Source organism: Balearica regulorum, chromosome 3 (assembly GCF_011004875.1).
Source record: "Balearica regulorum gibbericeps isolate bBalReg1 chromosome 3, bBalReg1.pri, whole genome shotgun sequence".
Lineage (NCBI taxonomy): Eukaryota > Metazoa > Chordata > Aves > Gruiformes > Gruidae > Balearica > Balearica regulorum.
The window spans coordinates 35,097,296-35,118,122 of record NC_046186.1 but is presented as its reverse complement, the minus strand read 5'-3'; the positions used below and the strand labels follow the sequence as shown (position 1 = coordinate 35,118,122).

At 38.8% G+C, this 20,827-nt stretch overlaps 1 protein-coding gene across 4 annotated transcripts in view; it reads left to right on the top strand.

Moving 5' to 3' along the window:
- COL12A1 (collagen type XII alpha 1 chain) overlaps positions 1-5,095 on the top strand; it is a 105,486-nt gene extending 100,391 nt beyond the window's left edge. For 2 of the 4 annotated variants that reach the window (XM_075747520.1, XM_075747517.1), the window contains 3 exons: positions 318-386; positions 1,435-1,605; positions 4,004-5,095. In XM_075747520.1, coding sequence (XP_075603635.1) covers positions 318-386; positions 1,435-1,605; positions 4,004-4,185 — 422 coding nt within the window. In that variant the 3' untranslated portion in view covers positions 4,186-5,095. Of the gene's footprint in view, positions 1-317; positions 387-1,434; positions 1,606-1,976 lie in introns of all 4 variants that reach the window. The other 2 variants (XM_075747519.1, XM_075747518.1) reach the window with 2 other exon arrangements.
- Positions 5,096-20,827: the final 15,732 nt, after the last annotated feature.

The window sequence follows — 20,827 nt, the reverse complement described above, 5'->3', positions numbered from 1 at the left end:
AAAATACCTTCCTGTTTGTAGTTTAAAATAATAATCTTCTGTGGTGGTTTAAGTATCTCAAAGACTTTTCTATGTTTGAGAAAGTTTATTCAGGATAAATTACCTCTGCATACTACTTTATTTTTAGTTTACTATTTTTATATCCAAATTATTTTCCCAAATGGACATTTGGACATCTGTACAAAATAAGGTTTGACCAGCCTTGTTACATTAAATAATGGGAACTAAATATTAATATCAATGAGAGAGCATGAAAAAAATATTTGTTGATGTGGTTTCCTTCCTTTGGATTTTATTGCTTTTTTATTATTATTTAGGAATGCCTGGGGAGAAAGGCGAAAGAGGGACTGGATCTCAAGGACCACGAGGTTTGCCGGGACCACCTGGTAAATATTTCTTGTTTTATCAGATTACAGAAAAGTAGGAGAAAAAGACAACATTTCTTCATAGGGAACCAGACTACATATGGTGAATGAACATGCTTTACTCTGTCCACTTCGTGTTTTCGATATGTATTAGAGTTTACTGGAAACCCCTGCAAAAAAAAAGGGCAATTTAGAAAGATTTTTGGATGTGGCTAATTGATATTTATCTTGTAGTTTACTCATGTGGCATGCTTGCTTGTATTTCATGAAAATACATTGTCCAAATATTTGACAGATATTTTCGTAAGTGTTATCAGATTATAGTTTTGCAGTATCTAGTTCCATTTTTTCCTTGTGATTACAGAAGAACAAATTGTTTCTGGACTACAAAACACTCCCACATGCAGAGTTACCAGATGATAGTCAGAAGATTTGACCATTGGTTTTGCTCTTTTTATCATGCAATTTTGTTCACTGATGCCTTGGCAGAAATCAACTGCATCATTTGTTTCTGCTTCTAGTTTACTAGGCTAAACATGGCTCTTCATTACAGGACCCATAAGATGCTTGCAGCAAATTGTAGCCCCAGTTACTTGAAGCTTTACTTTTCTGCTAACCATAATAAGACTGGTTCCAAAGAAAACATTACCTCATCTGTCCTGGGGCTACAGGGTAGCAGAATTAATGTACTCCTATATTTTAATTGAAATCCAGTGTGCTTGTCTAATCTAGTAGTTTCCCTTGAGATCTTCGTATCTTACATGGAGGGGGAAATAAACCAGAGAATTCATTGATGTTTCTTACTTGGCTCAAACCTTCCTAAATCAGTTTCTGTGAATAAATCCTTAAGTAAGCCACACACAGGGAAGCAACTTATGATGAGTCACATTTGTAGTTTTCTTTTGTTTTTCTTTCTGTTGACCCCCATATAGCAACAAAATGCAAGTGTTTTCTCACCAAAGACATAGCCTAGACTGTGTAGTCTAGACAGCAGTAATGTTAACTAACTGTTTTATCAAGCTGGCTTTTAAACAAAACAACCCCCCCAACCTTTCAATTTTAAAATTAGGTCCACAAGGAGAATCTAGAACTGGTCCACCAGGCTCCACAGGATCACGAGGACCACCAGGGCCACCAGGTCGTCCTGGAAATGCGGGTATTCGAGGTCCCCCAGGGCCACCAGGATATTGTGATTCATCCCAGTGTGGCAGCATCCCTTACAATGGCCAAGGATTCCCAGGTAGGTTATGAACAACTTAACTTGCCTTAAATAGCCTTCGTAGATGTGGCTGTTCATATTGAGCTGCTTTACATGAGACAGTCCTGCTAGCTTGGACATACTGAATCAGGAGGAAATAAATGGTTGCACTGAGCAGGCCTGCCTCATTGTAATGTGCAGGTATATGAGCAGTCATTTGGACTTCGATGCAGATTTACTTGATGTTATGTGTGGCTTGCTTTAAATAGGAAGTAGTAACTAAATAGTTTAGTCTTTTTTTTTTTTTTAAGATAGACGGTTAGTAGTTGATAATGTTGTTCATAGGATTTAAGTGACCATTTTCTTCTTCTTCTTTTTTCCCCTCCATCCCCACCCCTTCCAATCGTCTTCAGAACAAGGTTGAATTCTCCATGTTTCTCTTGAAAAATAAAAAGAATGCTGTGGTTGGCAATTTCCGTGTGTCTCTTTTTGAGCAATGTCAGGATTATTTATACAAAATTGATACCTGAAATAAAAATTTTTCACAAAGGAAATCCATTTGGTGATACAGTGCAGACAACTGAAAAACACCACTGTCCTACAAATTCTACTGAGTTAAATACCATGGAGTCTCTGATTAGCCTTGGGTCATACCAGCCTTCCACTCTGTGATGTAGCTCAAAACAGTAGGCTGCTTCTGGAATCAAAATAAAGGGTCACAGCGGCCACCAATTTCTGACTGGAAAGATTCTAATATATTTTAACATGGGGATCCTGCAGGACCACAGTATTGTTAACAAATTAATATGTATGCATTGCAACATCTCAAAATTAGTGTATGTGATACTACTATTGGATACGGTTTGCTGTTAGTGTATTGTGCATGTACCCATGAAAAGAAAAAAAGAAAAAAAAAAATATATATATATATGTACACACTTGCAGACTCAGTGCTGCTGGTTAAAAAGCCAGGTGGTTGTGCAGATCTCACACAAAATTCTTATTTAAATGAAAAAGGAAGAAAATTGTACCTGTGATGCAGCAGTGTTCTCCTTTCTACTAAGCAGCTTTGTATACATATATAAATATATGCCTATGACTTAACTGTTATGTATTTAGTTGGATGAAAGTATGTTTTTGCACATCAGATGGACTTTTTAAAAGACTAACATCATCTTTGACCTGTTTCAGGTTTCGGCTAACACATTTTCTAAGTCGCCAGTGCTGCTTACAGTTTGAATACATGAAAATCCTGTTTCTGAGATGTTTGCGCACGTGCTTATTAGAAAATGAGTCCGTATGGATATTTCACCACGGATATGGTTTTTGAACCATGTAGGCCTCATAGAATGGGGAAATTCTTTTTACTAACACAGCTCGTGAATGAGATAAAGGACAGTGATGTCGATTCCTTAAGCCTGTTGCATTTCAATAAAAAAATAGACAGTCTTTCTTTTTTTAAAAGACACCCAGACCATCAAAAGCCTCAGTGGTGAAGGAGGCTTATAAAACTACTAACCAGCAAAGGTAATGCCATTAAAAGAGACAGATTTAACCTGGTAAATGAGAAATGACTTATGTAAATAGTAAACTAATTGTGGCTTGTAAATGATTTGTATGGGACCGTATCCACTAAAATCTGTTAACAACTCTACGTGATGCTTTTGCATAAAACCCCTGCTGCTGCTTGCTACATGCCGGAATAACATCTTTGACAACTTATGAAACCTACCTGTCCGTTGCCTGTTACCAACGTGTCGGAATCGGGGCATGTGCCTTTTTTTATATTTGTAATCTTGTTGGATTCTGTAACTGCAGTTATAAATACCAAAGTTTTATGATTATTTTTTTTTTCTGTTTTGCTGTAGTTTTTGGTGTTCCTGAAGCACCAGCTGTAACTCGGTTTGTTACGAGGAACAGCACGAGAAAATGACATGTACTGTATATTGCCGCTGGTGATAGTTATGTCTACACTTACTTTCCCATTCTCAGAGAAAATTAGTATATGCCAAACCCACCTGTTCATTTTACCTGCTCCATGTTTTCTATTAATTACTCAGTTGAAAATAAAGTCCAGTGCTTGGATTTACTGAAGTAGCTGTAAAATAATATTTTTATTTGATTTCCTTTGGTTTTTGGTTTTTTTTTTTCTTTTACAATAATTGGTCCCTTGCATAATTTAAGACTCTTTCTGCAATGTTTTGTGTATTATAAATACAAAGCCTTTCAAAATTATTTTTAATCTTTTTATTATTTTACTGCCAAAAAGTATTCACGAACAAAACTGAAAAATACCCCCAGCAAACTATTAATGTATATATTTATTATATGGAAATAATATTGGACTAACATTATATAGACAAACTAACTTTCATTGTATTTGTGGATTCAAAGACATGCGATAACTATTATGTTCAATCGGACAACTATTTTCAACCAGAACCATACGTGCCTGAAAGTGGACCCTATCAACCTGAAGGTGAACCCTTTATAGTACCTATGGAGTCAGAAAGGAGAGAGGACGAATATGAGGACTATGGAGTTGAAATGCATTCACCAGAATACCCTGAGCACATGCGCTGGAAAAGATCGCTGTCAAGAAAAGCAAACCCAAAACCTTAAGAGATCTGTGTCTTGTTTTGGTTTTTTTGGTTGGTGGTTTTTCTTTTTTTGCTATACTTGCATTTGCAGGTACACACAGGGAGAGTGCATAACTTCTTTTGCAATATAGCTTTCTGGTCTTCTCATATCAGACGCGCCCCTGTTTTGTATCTTGCTTATGTGGGGATAGCAAAGCATGTACCTAGAGACTTCGTATTGCTCTGGAAATGCTTGTAAAATACCTTTGCTTATAGTGGCTGCGTACAGGTTAATAAGTGCATCCAGTTATCTCAGTGCTGCCTTTTCATTAAAATAATGTAAAAACAAATAAATAAAAAAAAGAAAACCAAAAAAACAAAACAAAAATAGCCACAGAGCTGCTGCAAATTTCCTAAGGACTGTCTGCTTTAGCTCTACATTCTTCTTCTTTTTCAAATGCATGTTTGCAGTTCAGTCAGATCACAGGTCTGCATTATCTAGTTAAAAAAGAAAGAAACGAAAAATTCCCTCTCCTTCCAATATCATTGTCATTTTCTTCTATTCTTAGTTACACTTGGCAGAGCATATACAGCTCTTATACATCTCCTTTAAACACCACAAACATTAAGTAGCTGAAATCATTGTATCAACTGGATACAGTTTAATAATGCCTGAAATCTCCTTGTTTGTAGACACAGTAACATTTATGCCAAATTGCAGTCAATCCTGCAGAGATGGAATTGCATGTTTATGTTGTATATTTAGTATGGATTTTTTTTTTTTCAGAATACAATGTTTCTTAGTTATCAAAAGCAGTTGGAAATTGTTTGCAAGACTATGGATATAGAATTGCTGCTTTTATATTTTAACTGCAAATTGTGAATTTCACTGCCTTATATTATTTATTTCTGAAATGAAAGAGGCATTTTTCAATAAAACTACTGAAAATTTATATGTGGCTATTCATTTTTTGAAAGGCACGGTGAGAGGGATGTGTGTGTGTATTCTGTTAGTGTTGTTTACACAATAATTTGGAAATTTCAGGTACCAAAAATCAAATAGAATGGGAATAGTTTTAAAATCAGTATTTGGGCTGTGGCGTCTAGAGGTGGGTGGGTGAAAGCAGGAGAGGCCTCCTCTGTCAGAGGTGTGAATAAGACTGTTAACAACTTCAGTCTGCAAGGCTTTTGGTGAAGAAAACAAAAGAGAGGCTCTGAGCTTCAGTTGCTGTGTTTTCCGGGGTTTCTGATGGATGGCTGTTGCAGAGAGAGAGACTCTTCCCACCTGAGGAACTACTTGGACTGCAGCGATTACCTAAAGCCACACAAACTTTTAATTCCTCATGTGCTGTGAGCGTTGCAGCCATGGCAGCACCGAGTTCAGTATTAGGAAATAGCTTGCCTACTGAGGAAGTGGGTGTCTGGTGCTTGCTGAGCTCCATCCTGCTGGGACAGTACAGGAGCTGGCTACTACCTGCTCAGGTGGTCATCTGTATCTGCTTTGATCACAGTGATGGCTGTGATGTAGTTGTACCTAGAAAGGATGACAAGGATGATGTTGAACCACAAAACTGCAGTGGACCAGAAGAATGACTTGCTAACCGAGGAGGAGAGAGTGAACTGGTGGTGCTCCTTCCTATCCATGGTATCTTAACCAAGATCTGTCTTAGAAGTAGAAATGGCTTTCACCATAGAACCTGGAGCAAAGCCTTTTGACTTCATTGGGAAAGCTGGAATGCCATTTCTTACGTTATGCAAGACATCTGTCACAGAAGTGAAGCTAGACGTGCAGGCTGGCTTCCTAATCACTGAATTTTACTCCACACTGGAAGCTACATGGCAAATTTTAGTGCTCACAAATGGAAATTATACAACAACTCCATAGACTGCCTGACTAGTTATCAGTGAAATGAAATCCAAACAAATGGCATTTCAAAGAGTGATCTTGATAACAGCCATATGCCTTTTAGACTGTAAGAGAATAATTCTGGGCTGAACTGAGGAACGTTTAAAGGAGAATCAAAGCCATTTATGTTTACTTCTAATTGCAGAGAGTTAAGTATTGAAAACATGTCCTGCAGCTTGATATGCAATGAAGAAATGCATGTGTCTGGCAGAAAAAAAAGATGCTGCTAGAAATCTGGAGAAGTGATTAAAATGTTTCTCTGAATTGTTATTAAAAATAATGACATCTTGCATTGATCTCCCATCTGTCTTTTTCTGGCATTAAGCATGTCCCTAGGACAAGCTTAACCAGATGCCTATATCTTCATAAAAAAAATTCCCTTCTGTCTTCGAAACAGAAAGTTTTACAGAGAGAATATAATATTTAAATTGTATATTTAAAATTATTTTTCTCTTTCTTCACAAAATATACCCAATGCCTGCCAACCATGCCTTGTATTTCTGTGTGTTCTTTCATTAATATCACTCTTAGCAGAGATGCTGGTGTTTGTTTGATTACCTGGTGGCCTGAGTTAAAACATTCAGTAAAACCTCATGTATTGGTAGTCAGTGCATTTTAATGATAATAATTTTGCTCAGAGATCTGCACGACAGATACAAGCTCTAGGATGTGTACTTCCTATGGGCACAGAATTACAAAGTATGCATCAAGACCATCTCTGAACTTAGGATAAGTGCTGATAAGCATTTGTGTTTAAAAACACCCACCCAAAATCACCAACAAAAAGCGCCCATCCCAAAACCTGGTTAACATTTCTTTCACCTGTACCACAATGCTTGACAGGGGCATCCTTCTGTCAGTGCATTTTGAAGTAAAAAGGAATTTCACTGGCTCATCCAAAAACTGGAGAAAATATTTGAAATGTTTGGACAGCATATAAATGAGTGTTTACGGATGGAGTCCAACAAGGAAGAACAACTCATTTCCAGGAATTCTCAAGGGAATGACTCTTGGGGGGGAGGGGGATACTGATGACACTTCTGGGAAAGCTGTTGCAAAGCTGAGCCAAGCGAATCCTGGAGAAATACAGATACAAAGAAAATACAAACAAGTCTGATTTCCTGAATGTCTCATGCACAACTGAACAGTTTACATAGTGTGGCAGTTTTAAAGAAGGAAATTGTTTAAAAGCTCAATTTTAATTGTATACGCATTTTCTCTCATTTTGGCAAAATCTGTGGATATGAACAAGCAGGTGGGAAAGGGCTGCTGCTCGTCTGAAATTAGGATGGAACATCACAGAGAGGAATGTAATGAAGACAGTCTTGTGTGTCCCACAAATGTGTTCAGAGAGCAACTTCTTTGCATTCCTGATAGGATGGATAGGAAAACTGTGCAAATAGCCAGTGTTACTGTGCAATAATACAATAATAGGCAAAAATGGCATGAAGGACAGCATGTAAAGAACCTTATTTGAAAGAGTGCCTCCCTTCATTTTTATTTCTGTAGTGGTTTGGCAATAGTCTTTTGAATTCCCCTGACTGTACCGAACTGCTTATAAATAAGATAAAGGGACAGTGATAGATTTTGCCAGGCACAAAGAGTTTAAACCAACAGCATAAGCCGTTGATATTAGTTCCCATGAATGCCCCTTTTAGTATTAAAAAAAAAAAAGGTATATTAGTGATAATTTGATCAATCTATATAGATCTTAAAGGCAATATATCATATTAGCAAGTTTCCAAAAAAATTCCACTGTAGAAAGCACATTAAAAGAGTCATGTAGTCCTTGAGGTTGTCCACTGCCTTTAGGAAGAGAAATTACGTGTTGATGGTTTTTGACTGCAACTCAGAGCAAAGTTACAAATGGGAAAACAATTTGGGAAAATGTGGCACTGTGAAAACACTAATTATTTTCACATCAGATTTTTAATGTAAGAATGAATACCTTTTCTATCATTTTACTTTAGATAGAATCATAGAATCATTTTGGTTAGAAAAGACCTTTAAGATCATCAAGTCCAACCATTAACCTAGCACTGCCAAGTCCAACCACTAAGCCACGTCACTAAGCACCGCATCTTTGTGTCAAAGTCCCATTGAACATACCGATATGGAGGTATTTGAATTTGTGGTCTTCAAAGGCAAAAAGATCAGACCAGTTTATAGCCATCAAGAAAACACAGCTTCTAATAAAGGCTTTATTTCCCTCAGTATTCTGAAGAAGACCTCAAACTTTTGCCTTTACCAACTAGTTAAAAGATGCACAGCCATCACTTTTACGCTCTGGAAAAAGAGATGAGAATGAAAGAAAATTCTCTTGAAGGCTTCTCCACAGCTGAACATTTCTTAGATGACATTCAGCTAAAAAGAATAGACTCCAACAGTGATTTTAGTGCTGATACACTATTGGCCTCTGAAAAGAAATGCTCGGTTGCATTTTCATTGAGTTATTTTCCTGTGCTGTTTGTTTAATATGTTTCCATCCCATTGTTTTTGTTCTTTTGTGTCATGCGTGAAATCATTGAGCTAACTGTGAAAAATTGCACCTCAGAGAGTGAGTATGAAATAATACAAAGTGAAATCCTGCCTCCTGAAAGATCAGCTATGTTTTGCCACTGAATTTAGTGAGGTTGAATTTATAGTCTTGCTTTCATGGAACAAATCTGTTCTGTAAGCTTGGCAATGTAGAAAGCCCTTAACAATAGGATATTTGCTTTTTGATGAGGAAATGCAGCAAGACCATTTTGAGCTGTCACCCAGATGCTGCTCTCAGTTTCATTTCTGAGTCAGCTTTGTTCTGAATTTCTTCATCCTTGAAAACCACTGTTTGTTTCAGAACTATTCTTACAGAATAATTTAGTGCCCAGTTTGACTTCCACTGTCTTCCATTCCTATATATAAAGTCCAGGGTGTCTTGAAGGTTTACTTCATGACCACCATACATTTTCTTTGTGCAACCCATATTTACTCCTCCCTGGAGTAATGCAAGCTACTCACTGGATTTTCAAGAGTTGCTAAAGATTTGTGAACATGACATTTCTGGGTGCTCGTTTTGAGACACCTATTGATATCTTAGTCTCAGAAGGCCTTTAATAACTTGGCCTCCTTAACGAGCCTTGAGTTATCTTCTGAGACACTACCAAGATTATTTGTGTAATATTAAATACTGAACAAAACAGTAAAAATGGAACAGAGAAGAAATAAGATACCTTTTATCTCTCATTTTCATAGCACATTATCCCTGCAAAGTTCTTAAGTTAATAATAGTGAAGGAGAAAAACTTTCTTCCTTCAGCTATATGAAAGTAGAAAAGCTTCAGATGCTCAGGGAATACCAGAGAGGAGAAAACAAAAGCTGTATCTTTTCTCCATCAGAGAGGCCACCTATCCAGAGACTTCTGCCATAAACTTCACCAGAATGACTGGTCTCTGAGCAAAATAAAGACATTGATAAGTTACTAGAACTCCAGTATTGATCATGAAAAATGTGTTCTTGTCTGGGATAAGCAGAAGTATGTAAAACTGATAAATATGTTGAGAAATTCTCTTTTTACAGCTGCCAAATTGAAACAAATGTGAGATGTTTATCAGTTATAATGGCCTGCTGTTTATGTCTCATAGCAACCACCACTGGAAAATTGCAACACATCATTATTTAATGTTTGCAGCTTTGGGCTCCGTTCATGACAATGAACAGAAAAATTAATTAAAAGTACTGTACATGTACAGTAACAGTTCTCTCTTTATTAATTATGCCAATATGTCATGCCCTGCACAGTCATCCTTCCCTTCTTCCATGTCCTCCTTGCTTCTTGAAGCTTATGTGCTATTCCCCTCTATTCAGCCCTCCTGCCTGTGCAGCTCTGGGCTTCCCAGGGACAAGAAGGATAAGGGCATGTTGGAGGAAGTCCAGCTGAGGATCACCGACATGGTCCAGGGGCTGGAGCGCCTGGTCATTGCAAGAATTGGGCTTGTTTATCCTGGCAAAGAAAAGTTTGACAAGGAGGGATCCCTCTGCTTTCTTCAACTCCCTTTGCTTTCCTGCTATTCCAAAAACTTGTTTTATTTTTTATTTTGATGGCAGTATACAAACAAAAGATTAACAAAGTTCCCAGGATTCCTGGATCATGCACTCCATGTCACTTGTGTTTTGCTATTGCCTATCTTGCATCCAAAACTGTAGAGTAGGGTTTTAGGAACAGAGTTTTAGGGTTACTTATTGTTGACATTTGTATAAGTATTGGCCTTTTCAAGTGTCCCCGTATCTTTTTGAACTGTTAGTCGTCTTGCTTTTATACTACTGTTGTAATAGATTAACAAGCAGGAAATCTCCTGGGTAAATTTTATTATTTTCTTCTTATAGGTAGCTACAGGTGTCAATTACCACGTGAGATGGTTCAAGACATGTTTTTAACCAAAATCTACTTCATCTATGTAATTGCAAGAAACAAAACAAGTACTTATTTGTGCGCTGGAAGACAGTGGAAAAAAACCCCCTCTTTTCACTACCATGGTTTTTAATTTTAACTTTAATTTACATTATAGGTAAATAAGCAGAGATATAAAATCATAAAGAAGGTTTGAAATAGAAAGAAAAGCAATTTTAAAAATTATATATATATGTGTGTGTGTCATTACACTTGCAGGTTTTTTTAATTCAAAGTCCAAGGTTTTTTTCTATAATTATGGAATTTTGCTGAGTTCAATGTATTTAGGATTTTTCCCTAAAAAGTAAAAAGGAATCCTGGCCCAGTATCCATGTTTATCCTTAAGTTTTCTGTTCTAGAAACTCTGTTGATGTGAGAAATGTCGGCATAGCATCAAATAAAGGGTAATCTGCAGACTTGTTTTCTTTGGCAGTTCCTTAGAATACCATGAATATTCTCTGTTGTTACTTGGCAATGCCCTTGTGTACAGTATATCTGACAGAAAATGCCTGTAGACTGTAAAATCCCAGCCAGCGCATCCTCCAAGGTAGTATCCTGAAGTTATATTTCTCAATCTCCCTAGCTAATCTCTTTTCAGTAGCAACAGAAGTCAAAACAGCACCAAACATTTCATATATCTGTCCCATTTCTCAAAGACATGTCTGAAAGATGTTTTCCTCTACAGCACTTGCTTCTGCAAATACAAGACAAGAAACTTGCTAGTGAAATAGGTGAAGCTTTCAGAAATTTGAAGTGAAAAAGTTTTAAATGTAAAGATTAAAAGCTTTACTTTAGACAGTGGCATAAAAGTAAAGTGTTTCCATGATTCAGAACAGGGCTGGCTGGCCCATTGTAAGTTCTCACCTACAGGTCAAGAAAACAAAGGAGAGAGACCACCTTGCGCAAGAACTATGTACTACCAGAGAGTCACAGGTTGTTCCCATTTCTTCCTGAATCTGAGGTATTAGAGGTGATGCACTAGTTTTGGCTGGGGTAGAGTTAATTTTCTTCATAGTAGCTAGTATGGGGCTGTGTTTGGATTTGTGCTGAAAACAGTGTTGATAACACAGGGGTGTTTTCGTTACTGCTGAGCAGCGCTTACACAGAGCCAAGGCCTTTGCTGCTTCTCACCCCACCCCACCAGCGAGGAGGCTGGGGGTGCACAAGGAGTTGGGAGGGGACACAGCCGGGACAGCTGACCCCAGCTGACCAAAGGGATATCCCATAGCATATGACATCATGCTCAGCAATAAAACTAGGGGTCAGGCTGGCCAGGGAGCAGCTGCTCGGGGACTGTCTGGGCATCAGTCTGTTGGTGTTGAGCAATTGTTTTCACTTGCATCACTTGTCTTTCCTGGGTTTTATTTCTCTCTCTTTGTTATTTCCCTTTTCATTACAATTTATTATTATCATCATCATCATTATTTTATTTGGTTTCAATTCTTTAACTGTTTTTATCTCAGCCCACGCGTTTTCTCACTTTTACTCTTTTGATTCTCTTCTCCCATCCCGCTGAAGATGGGGGAGTAAGCAAGCGGCCATGTGGTGCTTAGTTGCCAACTGGGGTTAAACCACAACAGGTGATTAAAAAGACAGGAGGAGGAAAGCAGCACTAATGAGATTCCCAACAGTTTCCTCAATGCAATAGATTAATTAGCATGGGCCCAAACACTGAGCTGTCATCAGTGCACCGACTAGATTATCAGTTAGCCACAACAATAAGGAATTTCAAGAAAAAGAGACTTATTCATCTTACCTGAACTTTGTCTTTAATTCCTTTAAAACACAACCTCTTTCTGCAGAAAACTCACAGTTTTGCTCAAAATCCTTATGCTTATATTTAAGGCAATGCTATTCACTGTGATTCATTGAGATCTACAGGAGAAAAAATTATGAAGATTATAGCTGATGACCTACAGGAATATAAAAACAGAAAGTGAGAGGCCTACACTTTTAAATAAATGTACTCATCATCCCTTTCTGGCAGAAGATACACAGATACAATTTCTGCATATTCTAAAAATGCAGTTATTTGAAGCACGAGATGATTGATATTTTTTTCTAAAGGGAGTATGTTCAGAAATATGGATAATAATTGCTGTACTCTGCTTTATGCACAAGTATATAGAAATAGTATCTAGAAATGCAGAATGAGTAAGAGCTACAGCCAGTTATTTATAAATAGATATTTTAGGCAATTCTCTTTGGAATTTAGCTCTAGATGGAAAGACATTAAAAGTAGACATAGACAATAACCTTTCAGCCAAGCACTGGCTTTGTCAGAAGCAGTATTACCGATTTCCTGAAAGAAAGGTTTTCTTCAACAAATCTGCATGAGAGAATTCAATCAGTTGTATGATTCTGACTCAGTTCATCTGTGATATATCTCAACTTCAGTCTAACTGCATTACTCAGATTTTCAACTTATAATTTTTAACTCTGTCTTAAATGAAAAAAAAAACTCTTCCCATTTCTGATTAATTCTATGTCTCTTATTCAAACCTGGATGGGTAATATGCATCCAGCTCTGGAGCCCCCAACGTAAAAAGGACATGGAGCTGTTGGAACGAGTCCAGAGGAGGGCCACGAAGATGATCAGAGGGCTGGAGCACCTCTCCTATGAGGACAGGCTGAGACAGTTGGGGTTGTTCAGCCTGGAGAAAAGAAGGCTGCAGGGACACCTTAGAGCAGCCTTCCAGTACCTGAAGGGGCCCGACAGGAAAGCTGGAAAGAGACTGTTTACAAGGGCATGGAGTGACAGGACAAGGGGTAATGGCTTTAAGCTGAAGGAGGGTTGATTTATATTAGATGCTAGGAAGAAATTCTTTCCTGTGAGGGTGGTGAGGCACTGGAACAGGTTGTCCAGAGAGATTGTGGAGGCCCATCCCTGGAAGTGTTCAAGGCCAGGCTGGATGGAGCTTTGGGCAACCTGGTCTAGTGGAAGGTGTCCCCGCCCATGGCAGGGGGGTTGGAACTAGATGATCTTTAAGGTCCCTTCCAACCCAAACCATTCTGTGATGAATATTACAATGATATGTGGCTAGGTATCACAAGAACAGCTTTCTGTATTTTCTGCATAGTAACATCATTGTGCATTTTTAATAGATCCATCTTGCATATTAGAGTAAATGAAGAGTCCATGATGTCTCAAAGAAAAACATATCATCTATCCCTTCTTAGAAGTATTTCTAAGATGGCCTCATAAAATGTGGTAGGGTTCAATATTAAATTAGAGAAGATAGAGAGGAAAAAGTATCTGGATGGGCATATGCAAGGACAGTTTCATTTCAGATCAAGTTATAGATTTTACCCAGAAGTGTTCAGAAAAGACAGAGCTCTTTTATTTTTACTACCTTGTAACAGTCTTTGTTAGACTTACTGCATGTATTGTAATGCTTCACAAATGTATTTAAGTCAGAACTTAGCACATGGGTTTTATGAAAACTTACAACACTGAAAGTTTCATAAAAATATTTTTCAGTATGAAAGAATGCTCCTGGGATACTTAGTTGCTATATTACATGGTCAATGAAGAAAGTCCAGTCAACTGTGCTTTCAGAACCCCAACAGATCAAAATATCTTGTATTTCCCCTGTAGAATGAATTTTTTTTCTCACTTTGCATTCTGTGTAAACAAAGTGAATAGAATGAGGTACATTATGATAAAATGTGTTTTGTGATTTATAAGATGTATGTTCACTGTCGTGTCTTGGTGTGATACATATTTCATGTATTTAGCCTATTTTGCTTTTGCAGTTTTAAGAATGGATCCAGCTACAATATCTGGGAAGATCTTACTGTAATACCAATACTTTATGACGTTTTGTTTCAGTTTAAAGTTCACTCAGCTTTATCTGCTCCATTGGATTTTATTCTTGCTATTCTTTCCCCAGGATCATCACCTACCCAAAATGCTGCAAAATTATATATATTTCTAAAGCTGCATGAATCAATTCATCTTTGGCAGTCAAAATTTACAACCAACATTTCTCACTTTTTTAGTATGTAGTCTTTTGGCACATCACATTGGACTATGGTTATCCTGTAACATTAGTAGCATTGTGCGTTGTACTGTGGGAGAAGCCACATTGCAGTGTGGTGGAAATTCCACTGGAGGAAGAACTAGTTCCTTCCAAACCAATTGGGTTTTGCCTTTAATAAACTCTTTGGAAATGGATTGGTATGGAATTCCATGAGTTATGGCCAGATTTTCAATAAGTCTCAGTAATCTGAGTTAAGCCTAGGTTTTTTTCCAGAAAGTTCAACTTCTGTTTAGGGATTGAGTTTAGTTACACTCTGGATTCAGATGTGAACCAGCTTTCTAAAGGAGGCTGGTTAGCCACGCTGTCATGGTGCTGAGCCCTAGCTCTGCAAGATCTGCTGAAAGGATGCACATTTTGCTGAGGTTCAATACCAAACTAGCATATCTACATAGCTCCTGAGTTGGAGATGGCTTGTAACAACCCATCTTCAAACGCAGGTAGGGTTTACATGTGCCTGTCTTGAAGTGACTGCACAGGCTTAATCTAAATGAAATAGTCACACTTTCAAGAATGTCTACTATGCAAGAATTTATTGTCTGGCTTCAGTGAACATGAATATAGAAGACAGTGTCAGAGAAAAATCAGAAAAAAAAAAATTAGCAGATGTCCTTGGCACCCAAAGTGCATAGACTGAAGGCCAAATGAGAGGGTGGAATTGGTTCAGGGTGTTAGCTCAAGGGAGGAGGTGGAATGGCATTACCAAGAGTAACAGGAAGAAGAGGAAACAGAAGGAAAACCAGAGCTGCACCCAGGTACTGCTCAGCTGTAATGCACCCTGGGAATCCCTATGAGTTCCCTATAGGATCAGCCAATGAAGATCTACAGTATGCCATTCATAGGTACAGTAAACTCATTCACTTTAGATCATGAACGCGTACTACTAAGTGACCCAGCGCTTTCCATGAGGAAGCAGTAGGTGCCTACAGAAAGGTAGACAGTCAAGAGTAGAAGTATGAAGTATTTTGCTAAAAACTTTTCTTCCCTGGCCATTTAGGAGAAGACTGCATGGCGAGTGCTCCATAGTGGGAGTCACATGCCTGGATTATGTTTTGGATTATGGGGCCTCATTCCCTGTTGAACTTCACCAAGCATGAGACTGGGAAAATATAATCTTTGGGTGGGTGAATTTGGGTCTCTCAACGAAGTATGCTACTAATATTGTATAAAAGTAAAATGCAGAATAATTTTCTTCTGGGCTATTTTTAGGGTAGAAACTAGAAAATGCTCCAAGGAGAAAGAAAGTAGAGAAAAGAATTGTCTCTCCCACATTATAAATGTCCATCCATCTCTCCTAATAGGTAGGACACACAAAAGGCACATCTGCTAAAAATATCTGCCACTGAACAGAATCATATGAGCTAGGTTATATAAAAGCCTAATTGTTTTAACAAACGGTGAATAAAAATGAAATTAGTTTTGTAATTCCTGTAAGTCTCACTGCCATCATATGCATTTAATGAAATGTAGGTAGTTGGACAAGGACAAATTAAAAAAAATAAACACAAACAACAATTTATCTCTGCTTTCTCTAGCACTTTAAAAACATTTAAATTTTCATAGATTTCTTCCTATCACAGCTTCATGGATATTGAAAAATGAGGAAAATCTTAGTGGTGCTGTGAGTCAGCTTATTACAGATTGATCATTTTTCAGTCACTCCTCACTTTCACATTTTGCTGAATAGACCAGTATGGATGGCATTGTAGTGGGTGTCTTTTATAGACTGTCTGACTGGGAAGAACAAGTGGATAAGGTCTTCTACAGACAGCTAGAAGTAGCCTCATGTTTGCAGACTCTGATCTTCATGGGGACTTTAACCACTGAGATAACTTCTAGAGGGACAACCCAGCAGGGTGTAAGCAATCCAGGAGGTTCCTGGATTATATTGATAACTTCCTGACCCAAATGATAGAGAAGCCAACAAGGAGACATGCTCTGCTGGATCTCATACTTACAAACAAGGAAGGGCTTACTGGGGATGTGAAGGTCAAAGGCAGCCTTGGTTGCAGTGACCATGAGATGGTGGAGTTCAGGATCCTGAGAGGAGGGAGGATGGTAAAAAACAAGCTCATAACCCTTGACTTCAGGAGAGCAGACTTTGACCTCATCGGAGATCTGCTTGAAAAAATTCCATGGGATAAGGTGCTAGAGGGAAGAGGGGCCCAAGAAAGCCCATTGATATTCAAGAACCATCTCTTCCAAGCTTAGGAACATCCCAATGAGCAGCGTGTCAAGTGAAGATGCCAGGAGGCTTGCATGGATGAACAAGGAGCTCTTGGTAAAACTTAGACATAAAAAGGGAATACACAGAAGGTAGAAGCAGGGACAGGTAACCTGGGAGGAATATAGAAACACCATCTGAGCATGCAAAGATGCAGTGAGGAAAGCCAAAGCCCACCTGGAATTGAATTTGGCCAGGGATGTCAAAGAAAGCAAGAAGGACTTCTATAAGCACCAAAAGAGTAGGGAAAATGTGCTGAACAGCACAGGGGTCCTGGTGACACAGAACATGGAAAAGAATGAACTCCTGAAAGCCTTCTTTGCTTCAGTCTTTACAAGTAAGATTGACCTTCAGGAATGCCAAGTAGCAGATAGCAGAGGAAAAGTCTGGAGCAAGAAAGACACATTCCTGGTGGAAGATGATCAGGTCAGGGAACGCTTAAACAAACTGAACATATATAAGTCCACAAGCCTTGATGAGATCATGAGTGCTGTGGGAGCTGGCTGATATCATTATGAAATCACTCTTGATTATCTTGGGATGATCACGGTGATTAGGGGAAGTGCCTGAGGACTGGAAGAAAGCAATGTCACTCCTATCTTCAAGAAGCACAAGAAGGAGGGCCCAGGGAACTACAGGCCAGTTAGCCTCATCTCTATCCCTGGGAAGGTGATGGAACAACTGATCTTGGAAACCATTTCCAGGCAAATGAAGGACACAAAGGTGATTTGGAGTAGTTAGTGTGGATTCACAAAATAGATGTCATGCTTGAACAGCCTGACAACCTTCTATGATGAAATGACTGCCTTGGTAGATTAAGGGAGAGCAATGGATGTTGTCTACCTGGACTTCAGAAAGGCTTTTGACACTATGTCCATAGGCTCCTCATACTGAAGCTAATGAAGTATGGGCTGGATGAGGAGACAGTGATTGAAAACTGGCTGCACATCTGCGTCCAAAGAATTGTGATCAGTGATACAAAGTCTAGTTGGAGGCCAGTAACTAGTGATGTACCCCAGGGATCAATACTGGGCCAATCCTGTTCAACACCTTCATTCATGATCTTGATGATGGGACAGTGTGTACTCACTGCAAGTTTGCAGGGTGGACAGCAAGTTGAACATGAGCCAGCAATGTGCCGTTGCAACAAAGAAGGCTAATGGTATCCTGAGCTGCATTAGAAGGCGTGTTGCCAGCAGGTCAAAGGAGATGATCCTTTACCCAGTAATGGTGAGACTACACCTGGAGTACTGTGTCCACTTCTGGGCTCCCAAGTATAAGACAGATATGCACAGACTGGAGAAAGTCCAGTGGAGGGCGACTAAAATGATTAAGGTACCAGAGCATCTTTCCTTTGAGGAGAGACTGAGGCACTGTTCAGCCTGGAGAAGGGAAGGCTCAGGGTGGATCTCATCAATATTTAGAAATACCTGAGGGGGTGAGTAAAGAAGACAGAGCTAGGCTCTTTTTAGTGATGTCCACTGACAGGATCAGAGGCAATGGGCACAAACTGAAATACAGAAGGCTTCATCTGAGCATCAGGGAAAAATTTTTCACTGTGAGGGTGACTGAGCACTAGTTGTCCAGATAGGCTGTGGAGTCTCCATCCTTGGAGATACATTCAAAAACTGTCTGGACACAGTCCTGGGCAACTGGGTCTAGGTGGCCTTGATTGATCAGGGAGATTGGACAAGACGATCTCCAGACATCCCTTCTGGCCTCAACAGTTCTGTGACTCTGTGATTCATTAATTGGCTCTTCCCTAATTCCTGCAATGCAAAACAAATCATACCTGCATGCAAAACACTTGGGCAAGTGTAATAAAATGAATGTAATTTTAAGTTCTGGCACAATTTCTCATTCTGTGAAAATAGAGATAAAGTATGAAGATGCTATTAGCAGTGTTTTACGATCTCCTCATATTTTGAGATCTTGCCAGTCTAGCCTTCCCCCGCAGCTCCCACTGCAAACTTATCTCAAAGAAATGTTGAGTATCCATCATTAGCATAACAAGTTTCCAAGTCTTATGACATGAGTCATGTAAATTCATGCAGTCACTGTCAAAGCATTTCAAACAGAGGCTTATTTTCAGAAGTGAACCCTTAGAGAGGACAACATTTTTATATAAACAAATGACAAAGCAGTAAATAGTGGCTGCAGTTTTGGAAGAGGATGAGAGCCTGATGTGTGCAGAGGTAACTTCTGAGCATCTCTGCTGGGTCGTCCATGACCTAGTGATGTTCCAGGGCCAGCATAATTTCCCACTCCAGGTCAGCTGGCACTTCATAGCTTTGATCACACATACAGCAGAACTATGTGCTTTGTCTCAGAGGCCAACTTCTACCATGGTTTGAAAAGCTACAGTTCTGAGCTACTTTCAGGAATTTGGACCAGAGCAGACATTTGATTCATGTGTAGAATTGAAAATTAAGATAATTAATCCTATGAAAAAGTTTTCAGGAAAAGAGTCATCCTAGGACTGATGAAGAGCAATGGAATGGGGAGGTCATAAAATAGCTGTTTTCTGACTGTGCTCATCTAATTCCTGCTCTTAACCTTTTCCCAGCACCTTGCAAAATAAGTAATTGTAGTCATCATGGGAAGCAAGATTTTTACCAGACCTTTTTTTAGAATAAAAAAATGAGTCAATAATGAATTCAGCTTTTTCTATCCTGTTTTGTTTTCTTCTCTCATTACGAGGGACTAAAAGCAATGGATGACCAATCTTCTCCCTCACTGAAATGCTCTGCTTTTAATCATTAGCTGTCACCCAGTAAGAGCTTCGGGACATGGACCTCAGAACTAACTGGAACACTGGACTGACCCAAGGGGGAATCTTCTCATCCATTAAAAGAGGTGTTTGTTAGAGGAGTATCCTCTCCTTGGTAATGATCTAGGGAAGGTCACTGACAGCTATCTTTCAGTGGTTCGTCACTCTGTGGCAGATTATTGTTCAGATGCAATGTACTATTTTGACATCTCTGAATTGTTCTTTCTGGAGAAGTAGATTCAGGACTTTCAGTCAGAGCTTGGTTTATCACAACCATAGCCACAAAGCTTCAGGGAGGGATGAATTATATGTGTTTATCTAAATGCCCCCCCTTGGTTCTGTTATATTCAATGTACTGTCAACAAACAAAAGCATCTGATCCTTCAGAAGATAAAGCAGCAGTTCACATCACTGCCAGGAGGACTATCCTTGCCCCATAGTTCTTTCTAGCTACACTGCTCTTCAGGAAAAAGGCTGAAATATGTTGTGTCAGCTGGTGGGAAACACTGACTGCAGATCTTTGATGAATAGAGGAAAGTCTTGATTCCTTGTTTTCATTTTCCCCCCTGGGGTTTTTCAACATGACAAGTCTAAAATGAATGTTCATGATGCTCTTAAAGCAGAATGAAACCCTAGTACTGAAGGTTTTTATGGGCTGTGATGTCATGCCTAGAGACAAGTTTGTTTATGTGGTTGAAAGTGACCTTATTGGGTTTTCCCATTGCTTTTTGTTTGCCCATGCCAGTACAGTCTGTTCTTGCAGAGTGTTGGGTTCCCAAGAAATATTTTTTGAAAGAAAAACAAACATTATCTTTTATATCTGTAGACATCTTCTCTTTCAATCTTTTATTTATCATCTTAACCTTTCTGATGTGATATCATAATCCTCCTTGGCACTAATCCAGTATTGCTATGGATTGGTCAATGGTCTGGATTGCTCAATGTTGTAACTGCAACTGGAAAACCAGGTTGATTCTTATATTTACCTATCCTATTATTTTTTCATCCCTGAAGAGCTCAGAAACTTTGTTTCAGATGTGTTCAGATTTATCATGAACACTTCAATTACAATGAATAGTTTAAAAAATGTGATTTTGGGAAGCTACTTCAGATCACATGTTTTGGAAATGCATGAACTGAAAGACTTTGCCCTACCATCAACCCAGCAGCAGCCTCATAAAAGGAAGGACGCAATAAATAGACTGTTTTCATGGCATGACCTTGGGATGAAGAAGGACTTAGACCATTCTTATTGAGGGAAGATTTTCATATATGTGTAGATATCAATTTGCAGCTCAGCTGTTATTCCTCACTGT